Source organism: Bubalus bubalis, chromosome 11, assembly GCF_019923935.1.
Source record: "Bubalus bubalis isolate 160015118507 breed Murrah chromosome 11, NDDB_SH_1, whole genome shotgun sequence".
Lineage (NCBI taxonomy): Eukaryota > Metazoa > Chordata > Mammalia > Artiodactyla > Bovidae > Bubalus > Bubalus bubalis.
Genome location: NC_059167.1, coordinates 88501915 through 88520908, shown reverse-complemented (window position 1 = coordinate 88520908; position 18994 = coordinate 88501915). Strand labels below are relative to the sequence as shown.

The window sequence follows — 18994 nt, the reverse complement described above, 5'->3', positions numbered from 1 at the left end:
TCACTCCTGGGTAGAAAACACTAATTTGAAAAGATACATGCACCCCAAATGTTCATAGCACCACTATTTACAATTGCCAAGATATGGAAGCAACCTAAGTATTCACCAACAGGTAAATGAATAAAGAAGATGTGGTATATATCTACAATGGAATATTACTCAGCCATAAAAAAGAATGAAAATTTGCTATCTGCAACAACATGGAGAGACTTAGAGGTATTATACTTAGTGAAATAAATCAGAGAGAAAGACAAATACTGTTTGTTATAACTTACGTGTGGAATCTAAGAAATACAACAAACTAGTGAATATAACAAAAAAGAAACAGACTTACAGATACAGAGAACAAACGAGTGGTTATCAGTGGGAAGAGGGAAGGTGGGAGGGATAAGACAAGGATAGATTAAGAAGCACAAGCTACTATGTATAGAATAAATAAGCTACAACACAAGGAATATAGCCAGTATGTTAAAAGAACTATACATGTGGTATAACCTTTAAAAATTGTCAATCATTATGTTGTACACCTGATACTTATATAATATTGTATATCAACTATATATCAATTTTGAAAAGTATATGTAGAATGGAATATTACTCAACCATGATAAAGAAGAAAATATTGTTATGTGTGAGAACATAGATGAAACTTGACTGCTTTATGCTGAATGAGAAAAGCCAGACAAAGATTGTATGATATCACTTACATGTAGAATCTAAAAAAACGTCAAACTCAACAAAACAGAGTAGAGTGGCGGTTACCAGGGCCTGGGGTAGGTGGGGGATTGGGAGAATATTGGTCAAAGGGACAAATTTGCAGTTTGAAAATTAGAATAGGTTCTAGGGAAATCTAACAAAGAGCATCATGATTACAGTCAACAATATTATATTATATACTTCAAAATTGCCATGACACTAGATCTTTAATATTCTCACCACAAAAATGAAATCATAATTATGTGATGAGATAGAGGTCTTAGCTAAAGCTATTGTGATAATCAAATTACAATAAATAAATATATCAAATCAACATGTTGTACACTTTAAACTTATACAATGTTTGATGTAAATTATAATCTCAATTGAAAGACAACACTGACCAGGAATATATCTATTCCATATTCTGGAGACAGCCTTTCCAAATGTGCTTCTGACAATATTTGCAATTAGTTCTAGACTTCAATTCAAATCAGCCTTAGTGGTCTTAGTGTAGTACGTTTTGTTTCCAACATAATATGCTATTTCTCTTCTTCCCATTCAAATTTTATAGGACAGACAAGGAACTATCTTTATATTATTTGAAAACTTGAAGAGAGACAGGTTGGGAATGTTGTAAGTATGAAGTATATCTAAGAGATGTAATAAGCTAAGAGAATAGACTATAACAACCAACAAGAATGATGTTTCTTTTGCATTTTACTCAGTGTGCTGATTTATTGAAAGTCTATCTTGTTTTATTTAGATCTTTAAGTATTTCATAAATTGACTTGAGATGTGTCAGTGGGAGTTCATTATTATAACTGATTAATTATCCAGAATCAATGAGTAAGAGTCTAGTTTTAACAACATATTATATTCAAACACATATACCTACAAGCCACAGCAAATCTGACTAATGAGGAACCAGCTCAGATGTCCTGATTGCAGAAGGGCAGTTGTCATTCTGACACGCTTAGAAAAATGGTCTGATGACTTGGCAAGATGCTCCCTAAAAGGCAGGGTCTGTAGCCTCTCCTCAGATCTAGTTCCAGCCCTGGTGCAGTCTCCACATTTTATGCTTAAGAGTCCTTTGCACCATTCAGGGGGTTTCTCTGTGTTTTCCTGTTTCCTGCAAATTTCTCTCCAGGTTATTCTGGAGAGCTTAGTAAAAGCTGTTACCTCATCTAGGACTCAGAACTTTCGAGCCATAGCCTTGAACTGTATCTTATTCATATCTTGAAATATGGTTATTTGGTACCTTTAAGTCATTCTGATTTGTTGGGAAACTTTCTATCCTATATTTTTCTTCCTTTTAATATTTACAGCACATTGAAAAAGATAAGATGAACAAATATAAACTTTTATTAGTGTTGCTTGATTTTCTCTGGAGGATTGAGAGGCTTTTTCATGAGTTAGCTGGGTTTTGTTTGGGTTTATTGACAAGCAGGCCATATCAGGTGAGAGCTCTAAGAGGGAACCTTCCACATCAAAATTGTGTGGCTTGGCTTCACTGGGGTAACTTCATCTGATTTCACTTATACTAGGATATTTCTGGAAATAGTGGAATTTAAGTAGAAAGCTCAAGGAAGGGAAAAATGAAGGAAGTTCTAGAGATGAATTATTAATAGAAAGGGGACATACAGTCGATCTAGTTTCTTGGATCCCAAGCTGGGAACCATGGACCTGAGGAGGCTGAGGGGGTGGCTAGAGGAGCTTGAATCCATGTGTGGACTCAGCATCATACAAACACACACACACACACACAATTTTTTTTAAAGTATGAGTCTCAATCTTCAGGACATGTAAGAATCACCTTGAGGGACTTCGTGAAACTACACAATCAAAGATTCTGATTTTGCCGATCTGGATGGGACCCAGGAATTTGGAGAAGCACCTGGGGTCCAATACATACTGACCTTGTGGCAATAAAATACAAATCACTGTTAAAAAATTAATTACTCTCAAGATCTCTCTTGGTAATTGTCACATTGCACTTGAAAATATGTGGACTATTTTCAAGTATCTTTTGATAATGATTTCTAACATCATTCCACAGTGCTAAGAGAACAGACTCTGTACCATTTCAATACCTTTAGACCATGAAATTTTTTGTACCTTTTTTTATGTCCCCAGATATGTTCCAGTGTCTCCTGGTTTGTAGTCTATGGGAACTTGAATAGAATTTGTATCATGCTATTGTATGAAAGTTGTATATATCTTAATTATGTTGAATTGGTTCATAGTGCTATTCAGGTCTACTATATCCTTCTACTTTTCTGTCTGTTCATTCTATTAATTTTTGAAAGTTTGATATTGAAACTCCTACTAAAAATTTTAATTTATCTACTTAAAAAATTGTAAAATATAGTAGAACTATATGTAACTTTGTTCTGTGTTTTCCAAGTCTACTGTAAATGTGTTATCATACTTTCATCATTTAAAAAAGAAAAAAATGAAAAAAAAAATTAATGACTCTAAAGTTGTCTTTCCCCTTCATGGATCACAGCTTTGTCATGGTGAAGGGCCATCCAGGATGGACAGGTCATAGTGAAGAGTTCTGACAAAACATGGTCCACTGGAGGAGGAAATGGCAACCCACTCCAGTATTCTTGCCTGGAAAACCACATAAACAGTATGAAAAGGCAAAAAGATTTGACACCTGAAGATGAATCCCCAGGTCGGAAGGTGTTCAATATACTACTGGGAAAGAGCAGAGAGCAATTACTAATAGCTCCAGAAAGAACGAAGCAATAGGGTGAAACCAGAAACGACACTCAGTTGTGGATGTGTCTAGTGATGAAAGTAAAGTCCATGCTGTTAAAGAACAATACTGAATAGGAACCTGGAATGTTAGGTCCATGAATCAAGGTAAGTTGGATGTGGTCAAGCAGGAGATGGCAAGATTAAACACCAGCATCTCAGGAATCAGTGAATTAAAATGGATGGGATAGACAGATGAATGGCTAAGGAAGTTGTGGTACATATACATAGTGGAATATTACTCAGCTATAAAAAGGAATGCATTTGAGTCTGTTCTGATGAGGGGGATGAACCTAGAGCCTATTATACAGAGTGAAGTAAGTCAGAAAGAGAAAGACAAATATTGTATATTAATGCATATATATGGAATCTAGAAAGATAGTGCTGACAGTCCTATGTGCAGGGCAGCAAAGGAGACACAGACATAAAGAACAGACTTTTGGACACAGTGGGGGAAGGAGAGGGTGGGATGATTTGAGAGAATAGCATTGAAACACACACATTACCATATGTAAAATATGTAGCCAGTGGGAGTTTGATGTACTCCGCAGGGAACCCAAAGCCAGTGCTGTGTGACAACCTAAAAGGTGGGAGGGGGAGAGAGGCAGGAGAGGGTATAAGAGGGAGGGGACATATGTATGCTGCTGCTGCTACATCGCTTTAGTCATGTCCGACTCTGTGCGACCCCATAGACGGCAGCCCACCAGGCTTCCCATCCCTGGGATTCTCCAGGCAAGAACACTGGAGTGGGTTGCCATTTCCTTCTCCAATGCATGAAAGTGAAAAGTGAAAGTGAAGTCGCTCAGTCGTGTCCCACTCTAGCGACCCCATGGACTGCAGCCTACCAGGCTCCTCCGTCCATGGGATTCTCCAGGCACAAGTACTGGAGTGGGGTGCCATTGCCTTCTCCAGGACATATGTATACCTATGGCCAATTCATGTTGATGTATGGCAAAAATCATCACAATTTTGTGAAGTAATTATCCTACAATTAAAAATTTAAAAAGATTAGTTCTAAAACAATGGAAAATAAATAAAATGGATGAGAATGGATGAATTTCATTCAGATGACCATTATATCTACTACTGTGGGTGAGGCAGATTTTATTTTCTTGGGCTCCAAAATCACTGTGGACAGTGACTGCAGCCATGAAATTAAAAGATACATAAACCATCTCCTTGCTCCTTGGAAGGAATGTTATAACAAAACTAGATAGCATATTAAAAAGCAGAGACATTGCTTTGCCGACAAAGGTCATATAGTCAAAGTTATGGTTTTTCCAGTACTCATGTATGGTTGTGAGAGTTGGACCATTAAGAAGGCTGAGCACAGAAGAATTGATGCTTTCCAACTGTGGTCTGGAGAAGACTCTTGAGAGTCCCTTGGAGACTCCCTGGAGCAAGGAGATCAAACCAGTCAATCATAAAGGAAATCAACTCTGAATATTCATTGGAAGGACTGAAGCTGAAGCTCCAATACTTTGGCCACCTAATGTGAAGAGCCAACTCACTGAAAAAGATCTGACTCATTGGAAAAGACCCTGATGCTGGGAAAGATCGAAGGCAAAAGGAGAAGGTGGCAGCAGAGGATGAGATGGTTAGATGGCATCACCAACTCTATGCACGTGAATCTGAGCAAACTCTGGGATATAGTGGAGGACAGAGAAGCCTGGCATACTGCAGTCCATGGGGTAGCAAAGAATCCAACACAACTTAATGACTGAACAACAACAACAAAAATTTGCCTTTGGCTATTGTTTTTTCTATTAAAAGAAAAGATACCAATGTTCAGTAGCTATAAGGGGTAGGAGTAGGTGGTCCTTGGATTGGGGGAATGTAACTCAAGAAGTTTGGAAGTACTTGTCTAGTCCACTTCCTTCATCTCAGAGAAAAGAAATGAAGACCCAGAGAGCTTAAGTAGCTTCCCCAAAGTCAGTAGCAAGGCATAGAGCTCTGGTCTCCTGTCTTGGAACTAGGAAGATTTCTACTTCCAACCTGATCCAAGGAAAGCCCAATCAGGCTGTAAGGAAGCCATTCCAAAAGGGCCTAAGCCTGACTCTACGGTGACTTATTTTACAGATAACAACTGGCAAAGAAGTAATCCCAAAGTTATTTGCAGCTGCCTTAAGAGGCATTAGCTCTTTAGGTTCACCCCCTCAGGACAGAACAATTTTTTAAAATTAATGCATTCATTTAATCTATTTTTTCCTTTGATTAAAAAAGGTTTGAATAATTGCTAGGAAAGTACCTTGTTTCCAAGTTAAAATTTACAATGATCTAGTGGTTTGGGAATGTTCACTGACCATAATTTAGTCCTACAAGATGGTTTCCAAGTTCTCTGAAATCTTCTTTAAATGTGTGTTCAGCTTTATAAAGACAGCTATTCATGAATGGGGCACATTCTCCTCTGCACATAGATGGGATGCATTCCTAAGTGGCAGGAATCACTTGTATACATGAAACAGAAAATAAACCCTAGATGAAAGTCTCCAGAATACTGAGGTGCCAATGTCTCTGTAGGCAAGTAAATTGTTAAGCATGAATTACACTGAGAAACAATTCTCTTAAACTAACAATTTTTAAAATGAGCTAATTCTAGTGTCCTAGCTCAGTGGTGGCCTTTTGCTAGGAATGACTGAACCTGTTCCTACATTCTGCTATGTTGATTAATAAAAAATATTTATTACACAAATCCTTTTTGTTGACAAGTTAAAATGGAGCCTCATCTTTCATATCTCCCTGAAGATTGCCACCTTGTGAGATTGAAAATACTCATTAAATTCCATCACCAGACAGGCACAAATGAGAGGGTGATTGTTTTTAAGCATGTGAGGGGAATCGTTGGTAAACTCATTTGTTTGGATATCATTAACAGAACAATCGGTGAAGATCTCCAGGGGGTCCTCATGACCTTTGCTCGCAATCTCTTCATCATCCATCAAGAAATATCAGCACCTAATATGCAAGGCGAGACCAATTTTAAGGTGAGGTGTTAATTAACTAACGATCCTGGTTAATTTCTATACAAGGGCTGAAAATACCTCATGCTGTATTGTAAACAAGTGCTAAACCATTTTTTTTTTCATTGTAAGCGGTACATATTTTACAGCATGTAGGGTCAATATTATAAGGTTCCCACTGAACCTGTTAGTTAAATTTAATAGTTTGAAACTTTTTCTTTAAATATAGTAGACTTGTTTTAACTTGCTGCTATTTCCAAATCTAAGCTTACAAGACAACAGGGTTTTCTGATGTTGAAGGTGACATTGAAGTGCCACAATGGAGCCAAAACAGAGACTGTCAGGACCAAAAATCCTGACTATAAGCTACCTATATTTCAGATAATACGATATCTGGCTAAGGATTCCTGGGAAGTCTAAGTTTCTAGAGCCAGAAAAGTTCTCCAATCCCAGGAAGGACAACGTGTATAGGGAGAAACAGAAGAAAACCTCAGTATGTTTGTAAGCCATCTGCTCCACCCCATTTTGCTAAAGTGGGACAGGTATATCATCATAATGTTTTGAAGCTTCCAAACGTCACCTAAGGATGTTGCTTCAGGAAATCCAGTCGTGTAACTGTCTAGAATTCTCTAAACTCTAGAAAATGAGAGCAAGATATACCAAAATTTTTAAAATATCAGCTAAACAGAGACAAACACTTGATATTGCTCACTGGAGTGTGCATCTGGTTCCCAGTCAGCCTTCATCTTGTTTGAATGGGTCAAGTAACTCAGGGGATTCAATCAGAAACCACATATGATTTTTCTCTTAAATGGAAAGCCCAACAAAAGCTTGATAAAAATAAAAATTTTGAATTTTTTTTTTCCCTGAGCTAGGGCCCAGTCCCGCTCAGCCAGTTGAGTCACTCAGTCATGTCTGATTCTGAGACCCCATGGACTGCAGCATGCCAGGCTTCCCTGTCCTTCACCAACTCCTGGAGCTTGCTCAAACTTATGTCCATCGAGTCAGTGATGCCATCCAACCATCTCATCCTCTGTCGTCCCCTTCTCCTCCTGCCTTCAATCTTTCCCAGCATCAGGTTTTCCTATGGAGTCAGTTCTTCACATCAGGTGGCCAAAGTATTGGAGCTTCAGTTTCAGCATCAGTCATTCCAATGACTGTTCAGGACTGATTGCCTTTAGGATTGACTGGTTTGATCTCTTTACAGTCCAAGGGACTCTCAAGAGTCCCTCTATAACAGTAATAATGATAGTAATGCTTTGCTCTTCAGAGTGATTTTATGTGTTGCATCAACTTTCACTGGACTTTCTTAAGGATCTGTGCTCATCGTTTATATTCTAAGTTCCTGTCAGCTAGCATCATTTCATCTGTTACCATGATGTGTGAAATTCTGAGCCTATATGCATGTGATCAGTTTAGTCTGTCCAAATACAGCTAATAGTCAGGATCAGATGGTGCTGTGGACTGAACTATGTTCTCCCAAAGTTCACGTGTTGAACTCTTCATCCCCAGTATGATAATATATGAAGAAGATGACCTTGGGAGGTAATTATGTTTAAATGAAGTCATAATGGTGGGATCCTCATGATGGGATTAGTGTCCTTATAAGACACCACAGACCTTGCACTCTTTCTTTCTCTCTGTCTTTCTCTGTCTCTGTCTCCCCACTAAATGGGAACACAGCAAAAAGATGGCTGTCTGCAAACCAGAAAGAAAGCTCTCACCAGGAACAGAAAGAGCCAGCGCCTTGCCCTCAAACTTCCCAGCCTCCAGAAATGTGAGAAATAAATTTTTGTTGTTTAAGCCACCCCATCTATAGTGTTTTGTAATAGCAGCCTGGGCAGACTAAGGCACAGAGTTTATCCCCCAAACCATGCAGACTTAGTAGACTCCAACCTTGGACTTGAGGTTGGCAGAGCCAACTGCTATTGACAAAATAAGGCCTTTTCTCTCTGCCCTTTGTCTGACTTTAAAAATCACCAAAAGTCGGATATTCTTAAGTAGCTTTTTTTTTTTTTTCGCTTTCTCAGCTACTTTTATTTTTAATTTTTTTATTATTATTTTTTTTTACTTTACAATATTGTATTGGTTTTGCCATCCATCAACATGCATCCGCCAGTAGTTTTTAAATATCTCATGGTTTCTGCATCTCATGTGAATCATTGCTATCTTGACTTTTTTTTTAACCCAATGGCACCCCACTCCAGTACTCTTGCCTGGAAAATCCCATGGACGGAGGAGCCTGGTAGGCTGCAGTCCATGGGGTCACAAAGAGTTGGACTCGACCGAGCGACTTCACTTTCACTTTTCACTTTCATGCACTGGAGAAGGAAATGGCAACCCACTCCAGTGTTCTTGCCTAGAGAATCCCAGGGACGGGGGAGCCTGGTGGGCTGCCGTCTATGGGGTCGCACAGAGTCAGACACGACTGAAGTGTCTTAGCAGAAGGTTCAAAGGTAAAAACTTTAAATCTCGATAAAATAGGAATAACTTTTAAAAACTTAAAAAGTGTAATAGATTCATTTTTGGTAGTATTTTTGTCTACTATCCTAATGCAGCCTGATAAGTATTTTCAGTTTGTAAACAAGGATTTACCAGCAAAGTAAAGGCCAAATAAAAATGAAAGATGATGAAGAAAAAGCATTTAACAAAACTTAACACCCTTTCTTGATTAAACAAAACACTCAAACAAACTAGGACTAAAAAGTAACTTCTTCAACCTGATAAGGGCATCTGGGAAAAAGCCACAGCTAACCTCATAGTTAATGGTGCAAGACTGAAAGCTTTCCCCCCAAGATCAGGAACAAGACAAGGATGTCTGCTCTCACCACTTCTATTCATCATTATATTGAAGGCTCTAGCCTGGACAGTTAGGCAAGAAAAAGAAATAAAAGGCACCAAGTTTGAAAAGAAATGAACTCTCTTTATTCACAGATGACATGATCTTGTATATAGAAATCCTAAAGAAGTCAGAAACAATCTGTTGGAACTAATAAACAAATTCAGCAAGTTTTTAAGACCCAATAGCTATATATTAATATAAATATCAGTTGTATCTCCATATATCAGCAATGAACAATCTAAAATTAATTTTTAAATAAAAAAGAATAAAATATTTATGAATAAGTTTAGCAGAACGAGTACAAGACCTGTCTGATGAAAACGACAAAACAGCATAAAAGAAAGGAGACCTAAATAAGTGGAAAGACATTCTATGTTTATGGAACAGAAAACTTAACATTGCTAAAATGGCAGTACCCTCCAAATTGATTCACAGATTCATTGCAATTCCTATCAAAATCCTAGCTGGCTTTATTGCAGAAATTGACAAAATAATCCTAAAATTCATTTGGAAATTTGAGAGATCCAAAATAGTCAAAATAATCTTGGGAAAAAAGAACAAAGAGGGCCTCTAAATTTTAAAAACTTACTACAAAGCTACAGTAATCAAGAATATGTGGTACTGTTATAAGAACAGACGTATAGATGAATGGAATAGAATTGAGAGTCCAAAAACAAATCTTCACTTTTACAGTCAATTGACTTCCAACAAGCGCCAAGCCCATTCAATGAAAAAAGAATAGTCTTTTTGATAAATAGTGCTGGGACAAATGGATATCCACATGCAAATGAATGAAGCTGTACCTCTCAACTCCATAGCAAATACAAAAGTTAAGTAAAATTGGATTAAAGACATAAATGTAAAAGTTAAAAGTATTAAATTCTTAGAAGAAAACAGGTATAAATCTTCAAGACCTTGTGGTTAGCAATGGCTTCTCAGATATGATATGTTAAGTGCAATCAAGCAACATAAAAATACTAAGTTGGATTCCATCAACATTGACAACTTCTGTGTATACCAAAGGATACTTACAAAAGTGAAAAGACAACTTAAGAGAAGTGCCAAAATTATTTCCAAATCATGTATATGATATCTCTAGTGTCCACAGTATATAAAGCACTCTTACAATTCAACAACAGAAAAACAAATAACCCAATTAAAAAGTGAGCAAAGGACTTAAATAAACTTGTCAAATAAGATATACAAATACACAGTAAAAACATGAAGAAACACTCAACATCATTAGTTATTAGGGAAATCCAAATCAACCACAAGATTCCATTACACACTTAAGATGGCTACAATCAAAAAGACATAATAACAAACACTGACAAGGATATGGAGAAACTGGAACCCTCACATATTGCTGATAGGAATATAAAATGGTGTCATTGCCATGTATAGTTTCATATTTTCTCAAAATGTTAAACAAAATTACCATATGATTCAGCAATTCCACACCTAGTTTTATACCCGAGTACTGAAAATATATGCTCATATGAAACATATATTAGTGTTAATAGAAACATTATTCATAAGAGCCAAAAGGTAGAAACAACCCAAATATCCATCAACAGATAAATGGGTGAATTCCATCATATTAAATGAATAATATTTCATACATAGGAATACTAAGTATAAATCTTCGTGATCTTGTGGTTAGCAATGGTTTCTTAGGTATAATACCTAAAGTGCAAACAACCAAAGTAAAAATAGGTAACAGAGGCAATGAAATAGTATTCAGCCATAAAAAAGTAATTAAGTTCTGATCCATGCTACAAAATGGATGAACCTTGAAAACATTATGCTAAGACACAAAGGCCACACATTATATGACTCATTTACATGAAATGTCCAGAGTAGGCAATTCCACAGAGATAGAAAATAGATAAGAGGTTACCAGGAGGTAGGAGAGGTAGAAAATGGGGAATGGCAGATAATGGGTATAGAATTTCTACTCAGGTGATGAAAATGTTCTGGAATAACATAGAGTAATGGTTTCTTATGAATATACTAAAACCCACTGAATTATACACTTTAAAAGGGTGGATTTTATGATATGTGGATTTTACCTCAATAAATAAATAAATAAAATGCATGGAAATGTGCCACTTTTCCTCCCCCAAACCAACGGATATAAATGCTCCCATCAGCCGACTAGTCTTCATTTTAGGGTGACTAGACCAGGGCATCCCACTCCAGTGTTCTTGCCTGGAGAATCCCAGGGACGGTGGAGCCTGGTGGGCTGCCGTCTATGGGGTCGCACAGAGTCAGACACGACTGAAGCGACTTAGCAGCAGCAGCAGCAGCAGCAGACCAGGGCATCTCAAATTAACTGCAATGAAGGACCTGTTTGTTGTATTTTTTCTGATCTATTATCCATCGATACATATGTGAAATACAACAAAAATGAATTACTAGAAAAATAAAATGAAAAAATCAAATACATATTAAACAGAAACCCATTTTTTCATTATATTTAATAGACACAAAAATCTCTATAAAGGTTTCCAAGTTCATCCTCTCAGTTTTTAACCCATTTCGTTAAGACTGAAAACCAACAATTAATAGATGGCTGCTGGTTAGTGGAACACACTTTGAGCATAACTGATCTAAACCATACTCAACTTTAAAAAGGAGGAAATGCTTGAGGGACTGGATGGAAGACTTGTAAGAGGTCTTTAAGTAACAAATATTATTTTCACTGTTCATTTACAGGCTGCCATTGATGACCTTGAAGACATTCTAGGAGTAACAGAGGAAAACAAGTTGAGATTTGAAGAAAACCTACAGTCCAAACATTAAAAACTCTCTCTAAACCTGATAAATGAATGATCCTGGAACACTTTACTGATTTTGGATTCCAATCTGAAGCCAAAAAATGGGCAACATTCATTTTTCTGTTAGGAATAAAAGGAAGGGAAAGTTAGTTTGCTTTGTTTGCTAGGAAGGGGAACAGAATAGATTATAATGTAATGCTTTCTTTAAAAACTGTTTATTAAGTAATCTTATTTTACTTATTAAACCAAAACCTATTTGTGTTATCATTTCAATCAATCTCTTCCTCTTCCCAAACACAGGAAGAAATAAGCTATCAAGAAAGTTACAAGTCTGACTAATATCACTTCTGCATCTCTCTTTATAAACTTCAGGATTATGAAGTTTAAAAAAAAAAATTCTATAAAGTTTTCTCTTCCTGTTCCTAATAATAATTTGTCTTCTGCATGTAAAAAATTGAATAATGGCTTAATCCTCGCTATTTGACAAAATGGAAATGTCTCTTTTTCCCCAAGAAAATTACATTTCTGTGGATTTGTAAAGTGATCTTTTGTCACTCATTGTCTTTTTATTGTGCCAGCCACCATTGTCTGTTGTTACCATTTTTCAAAAAGTAAAATAAGCCAACATCTAGTTAAATAAAGAATCAGAATGTATCTAGGTGGCAGTATCTGCTCTTAGTTTAACAGTGTAACTCAGCCCTCTATCTTGAATAAACATTTGTATTCTCTAGCTCTCCATTAATACAGCAGTAGGATTTTTACAAGCTTAATTCAACAGTACCTTTTAAAGGGCAAAGTGTTAAAATTATGCAGTGTTGACACTCTTGGTGTTTGCTTTGTAACTGTTTAAAGTATTTCTACATCATCCAGCTTAACTGAAGGGTGAAATATGCAAGTCACAAATCAGAGTTGTTTTAAAGAATGACCTTTATATCTTAAAACTATTTGAGTGTGTTGAGGAAAAGAGGGGTATTTATTACCTATGGAATTTCAATAATGTGTTAACTCTGCCTCAGCTATAGGCTGAATTTCTGCAAAACAATTAACATTTGTGTGTGTGTGTGTCAGCTTTTGTTTTGCTATAGTTGGAAGTAGAGTAATTAGCCAGGTTTCCTGCTTGCGCTAGGTACAACGATGACCTCTTTTTCTTGCCAGATCGCTCTAATCCATATGAGGGGCCCATTGTCCAGACACTTGACGGATAGGAAGTACTACATGCCCATTAGAGTCTCGCCTCGATTGAAGCCAGAGCAACATAAGGTCCAGGAGACTCATTAGTTCACTGGCACAATCGTGTCCTGAGAGTAAATGAAACCCTCTGTCTCCTTATGGCTCTCATCTGCTCTGGACTTTAAAAGAAAACTGTCTCTGTTTTGTTCAGCACAGCAGTGGATCTTTCACATAGTGAGATCCCCTTCTTAATAGTACAAAACTGTTAAAATCTATCAGGGAAGTTTTTATATGTGAATTTTGATTAGCACTCTTGGGCCTCAAGCTGCTGGCAAGAGTAAAATGAGTTCACTCTCCCGTACCTTTTTTTTTTTTACCCACATAATCAGCTTCTCAAACAATGCACTTTCCTTCTTGCCTCTATCATTAACAGACACCACAGAATGCCTGTTTCCAAATTCAGGCCTTATATTCAGATTTAAGGTCTCACTGGAAAGTGATAGAGAGTCAGGTTCTCTACTTAAAAAGCTACGGCTTCAAAATCAAAGGAGAAAAATTGGTATAATAAAACAATCACTTCAAGTAATTACCTGAAAGAAGCCAGAGGACCAGATTAAATTAGTGAAATGTTTTAATTACAGAATATTTGAAAAGAAGCACAGTCCATTATCTTTTAGCATATATGAATAGCAAAGATACTGTGCTATTGGTAAACTGAGTTTGAAAAAAAATCATGTATATGTGTACAATGTGTCCTAAACATAAATTCATCAGTATAAATTACTGAGTTTTTACTATTCTAAATGGGAAGCTGAAATCTTTGTCAATAAGAGGATTTCTTGAAAGTGATTGCCATTTTCAGCAAGTTTTGGGGAAAAGCATACATTTAACCATAAAGCTATCTTTGTGAGAGAAATGACCCATTGTTTAATATTGAATGTTGGTGATGGTTTGAGAAGCAAACTCAACTAAACATTTAGGAGCACATTACTGGATGATGATAATTATCTCCTTTTATATATTACCTATTTTATACTGGTTTTAAAGAAACTAAATGATGTTCAGTGGCAAATTGTGCTTTCTGCTTAACTACTTTTCACTATCTACTTACATTTACCTTCTGTTGAACACATTGTTGGCTAGATATGGACTGTATTAGAAGCTCCATATAAATTTTTTAATTATATCTTTCCAACAACACCATGTGGAGAAATACTACTACTGTCCTCATTTTACATATGAGAAAACAGAGATTTAGTGAAGGTATCTCACCCCATGTCTCAGGCTGAATGAAATTTGAGATTTAAACTCATTTACCACAAATTCTGGGCTTCCCATTTGGAGCTAGTGGTAAAGAACTGTCTGCGAATGCAGGAGACACAAGAGACGCCAGTTGGGAACATACCCTAGAGAAGAGCATGGCAACCCACTCCAGTATTCTTGCCTGGAGAATCCCATGGACAGAGGAGCCTGGAGGGTTACAGTTCATAGGGTCACAAAAAGTCAGACAAGACTGAAGATACTTAGCACACATGCAACACAAATTCTATTAATAGCATGTTTTATAGAAATCAGTCCTGAATATTCATTGGAAGGACTGATGCTGAAGCTGAAGCTTCAATACTTTGGCCACCTGATATGAAGAACTGACTCATCGGAAAAGACCCTGATGGTGGGAAAGATTGAAGGCTGGAGGAGAAGGGGACGACAGAGGATGAGATGGTTGGATGGCATCACCGACTCGGTGGACATGAGTTTGAGCAAGCTCTGGGAGTTGGTGAAGGACAGGGAAGCCTGGTGTGCTGCAGTCCATGGGGTTGCAAAGAGTTGGACACAACTGAGCAACTGAACTAAACTGAAATAAAGTAGAAAGTTCAGTTTCACTTGTCCCAGATTGTGTAAGGGACTTACTCTTTTATAACAAATTCTAATGTGTTGCTTAAAGCATAGAAAGATAGTTTAACTTACACGTGTTTCTTGCTCATAACATAAACTTGGGCAGCTGACAGCATTGTGAAGCATCACAACTACATGATCAAATAAATCAGAAGAGAAAGTAGCATCAGTAGAATTCTATGGGGATAGATCTGTAAGGTGGAGGATGATGATAGGTATGTGTGGGAGAATCTGGAATATGGGAAATCATGCCCCACAGTTTCACTGGGAAGATGGGTGTTAAGAAATGGGAAAAGACTTCCAAGAGGATGTAGAGTAACCTAGGAGGAGTTTGGGAAGCATTACTTCAGCTGTATCATTCCAAGAATTGCAAGCATCCTATTTTTCAAGTATAAAAAGATGTATTTTATCCTAAGTAATATGTTAGTTATCATCTTCTAGCTTTTAACAATTAATAATCATTTTTATGCCACCTTTCTTCAGAAGAGCTCAAAGCACTTTGCATTTGTTATCTCATTAATTCCTAAGACTGTCCCTGTGGGGAAGGTAATAAGTATTTTAACATTTAAATGTTTAAGAATTTCTCAAGCATACATTAATTATACCTCCAAAAATGTGAATGTTCATTAGTTTTGTTTTACTGTTCCTCTGGCTTTAATGTGCATAACACATTTGTTCAACTCTTTAAATGTGTTAATCATAGTAAATCTTATTTGGAAAACTAGAAATTAAGTTGCCAAGATAATGTGAGGGTAGAGGTTGCAGGGAAGGAGGAAGCATTTGACTTCACCTTTCTCACTGAAAGAAGTTTGGTCCAATGGGTGGTAAATGCAGATGAAATGAATGTGCAGTGACTCTTTTGTATCTTTTGTGTATCCCATTCTTTTCAAAAAGTGTACCTCACAAGGGTAGGGCTATGTCTAAAAGCAGGAGGCAGATTGAGCTACTATTTCCGTCTTTGTTTTTTGCTAATTCTGTTGAACAGAATACTGATGCATTCTATTAAGAGTTACATCCCAAAGAGTCACAGGATAATAAGGACTAGAAACCTGTCTCCCCAGCCCTGCCTTTCTCTGAACTGGCCATACTTTTCTCAACTTTCTAACTAGAAAAATGACCTGCTCCTTAGGGAAGCAGTAGAGATTAACTGACCAATATTGGGTAAGTGTTGTAAAGATGAAGCATTCTGCATAAATGTTTAAGTATCATTATTACATTGCAACTTCAAATTGAAGTTCTAACTTTGAAATGTGATTATACACTTCCCAAGAAAGCCCTTTCATAACCACATATATAGGTTTATTTTTCACTTTAACAGTCTAACTCATGGTTATGAAACTTTATTGCACTTGATGGAGGGCCCTTGCATTTATTAGTTTTAAACTGCTGGTTTCTGGAGTATTTATGTAAATGAGGGAAAGATACCAAAACAGTAAATAATAAGCATGTCACTGCTGCTTAAAAATCTGTTGGTAAAAACAAATTTTGTTTTGTTACACGAAAACCCTAAAACATAACATGGAAAAATAGAGCTTTGGCGTCTATAAGTGTGTTTTGGTTTGGGGGTTTTATGATGGTGGTTCCCCTTCTAAGCATTCCTTTTCCATTCTGTAAATATTTTGTCTCACTTCCACATTTTCCACATTTATCATCATACATATCATATATGTGTGACTGTATACATATATGGAGAGAAAAAGAAGTGAGTAAAATGCTACATTTTAAGATTTTTTTTATTTAACAAAATGTTAAAAAGTATACCAGATGGCTAATTATAGCTCCCAGAAACAAAAGGCCACACCTAAGTTTATTGCAGTTGCCTCATAAGGAATGTTATGATAAAATCATGGTTCCATAAACTTGACAACAAAACAGCAACATAAACTTCAAATTGAAATTCAAATTTTGATTCATTTAAAAATTCATGCCACTTTGCTTCCCAGTGTGCCATGTGCTAAGTTGCCTCAGTCGTGTCCAACTCTTTGGGACCCTATGGACTGTAGCCCACCAGGCTCCTCTGTCCATGGGATTCTCCAGGCAAGAATACCCGAGTGGGTTGCCATGCCCTCTTGCAGGGGATCTTCCCAACCCAGGGACTGAACCCAAGTATCTTCTGTCTCCTGCATTGGCAGGCAGATTCTTTACCACTGGCGCCACCTGGGAAGCCCTTACCTCCCAGCAGAGGACACAAAATACTTCTTTTGCAGTCATTAAAAAACTCAGAATTTTCTAACAACATATTCTTTATCTCCAGGTTTTCTTTCTACTCATTATCTTGGGTGGTTTTTTTCCTCAAGTTGAATATCTATATCCATATTCCCAAGTCAAAAAGTTATATATCGAGACGTGGCGCGCGCAGGCCGCAGTTCAGCAGCGCCCACCCAGCCGAGGACAGTTTGGGGGACCGGGACCGCGGCTCCCAGCACCCAACAGCGCTGACGGCGAGCCTTTCACGGGCGCGTGATGCCTCGACTCGGCTGCCGCCGTCAGCATCTCAGCCCCCAAATAGTTAAAAAAAAAAAAAGTTATATATCATTTGCAACAGCAGTGAAAAATCATAAAGTTCTAAATGTTCAACAATATTCTTAAAAATTATGGTTAAATAAAGGACCTCTGTTCAGTCATTAAAAAAAATCATGTTCCTACACTTAATGTATGATCCAGCCATTCCACTTCAAGTTATTTACTCAAGAGAAAAGGAAACATATATAAAGACTTATACATGAATGTTCACAGCAGCTTTATTTGTAACAGCCTTAAACTGGAAACAACCCAAACATCTATCAACAAGTGGATAGACAAACAAATTGTGGGATATCCTACAGTGAAATACTACTTAGCAATGAGAAGGAGTGAACTGTGGAAAAACTTAAAGACATGGATGAATCTCAATGTAATTTTGCTGAATGAAAAAAATTTAATTAAAAAAGTACATATCCATTTACAAAGTATTCTAGAAAATACAAGCTACAGTGTCAAAAAGCAGATCAATAATAGTGCTCAGGGGTGGTAAGTAGGTAGTAGGGAAAGGGAGGATTACTAAGGGGCAGAAGGAAAATTCTGGGGCTTCACTATATTGATTGTGAAAACGACTTCCTAGGTGTCAAAACTTATCAAGTTGTACTCCTTTAGTACATGCAGTGTTTGAATGTCAGTTATACCTCAAAAAGTTGTTTTTAAAAAATCATCTACTAGGAGAATACACTACATTAGAAGAAAATGAAATATTTATTGCAAAGTAAAAATGCATATTTTAAAACGGCCTGAAAACTGACTCCAAATTATGACTTTTAAAAAATGTGTGCATATATGTATATACACACACACACACACAATACTGTAAGGATAACCCCCCACATGTTAATAGTGCTTACTTCTTAATGGTGGGGGGTTTTCTTTCTGTATTTTCTGTCTTATAATGAACCTGTTTTTAATTAATGGAACAAGTGAAACAATCTAATTTGGGGGAGGTTGGGAAAGCAAAATATGAGTTTCTTCACCATAAGTTCTACTATCCAAAGTGATAATGAACTTAGGGACATCGCCTGGGAATACCATAACCAGCTCACAGCTCCAAGTTCACAAAGCTGTCACCAGATAGTAATAGCCTGTTCCCTAGCACCATGGTTGGAGAAGGCAATGGCACCCCACTCCAGCACTCTTGTCTGGAAAATCCCATGGATGGAGGAGCCTGGTAGGCTACAGTCCATGAGATCTCGAAGAGTAGGACACGATTGAGCGACTTCCCTTTCACTTTCATGCATTGGAGAAGGAAATGGCAACCCACTCCAGTGTTCTTGCCTGGAGAATCCCAGGGACGGCGGAGCCTGGTGGGCTGCCGTCTCTGGGGTCGCACAGAGTCAGACACGACTGAAGCGACTTAGCAG

The 18994-nt window shown here is 37.2% G+C and overlaps 1 protein-coding gene across 1 annotated transcript in view; it reads left to right on the top strand.

The window, feature by feature from the left end:
• The window catches only part of IQCH (IQ motif containing H), a 224238-nt gene extending 211543 nt beyond the window's left edge, over nt 1-12695 (top strand). The window contains exons 20-21 of the mRNA XM_044925394.1: nt 6335-6443; nt 11980-12695. Of these exons, the coding sequence (XP_044781329.1) occupies nt 6335-6346 (12 nt within the window). The 3' untranslated portion in view covers nt 6347-6443; nt 11980-12695. The remainder of the gene's footprint in view (nt 1-6334; nt 6444-11979) is intronic.
• Nucleotides 12696-18994: the final 6299 nt, after the last annotated feature.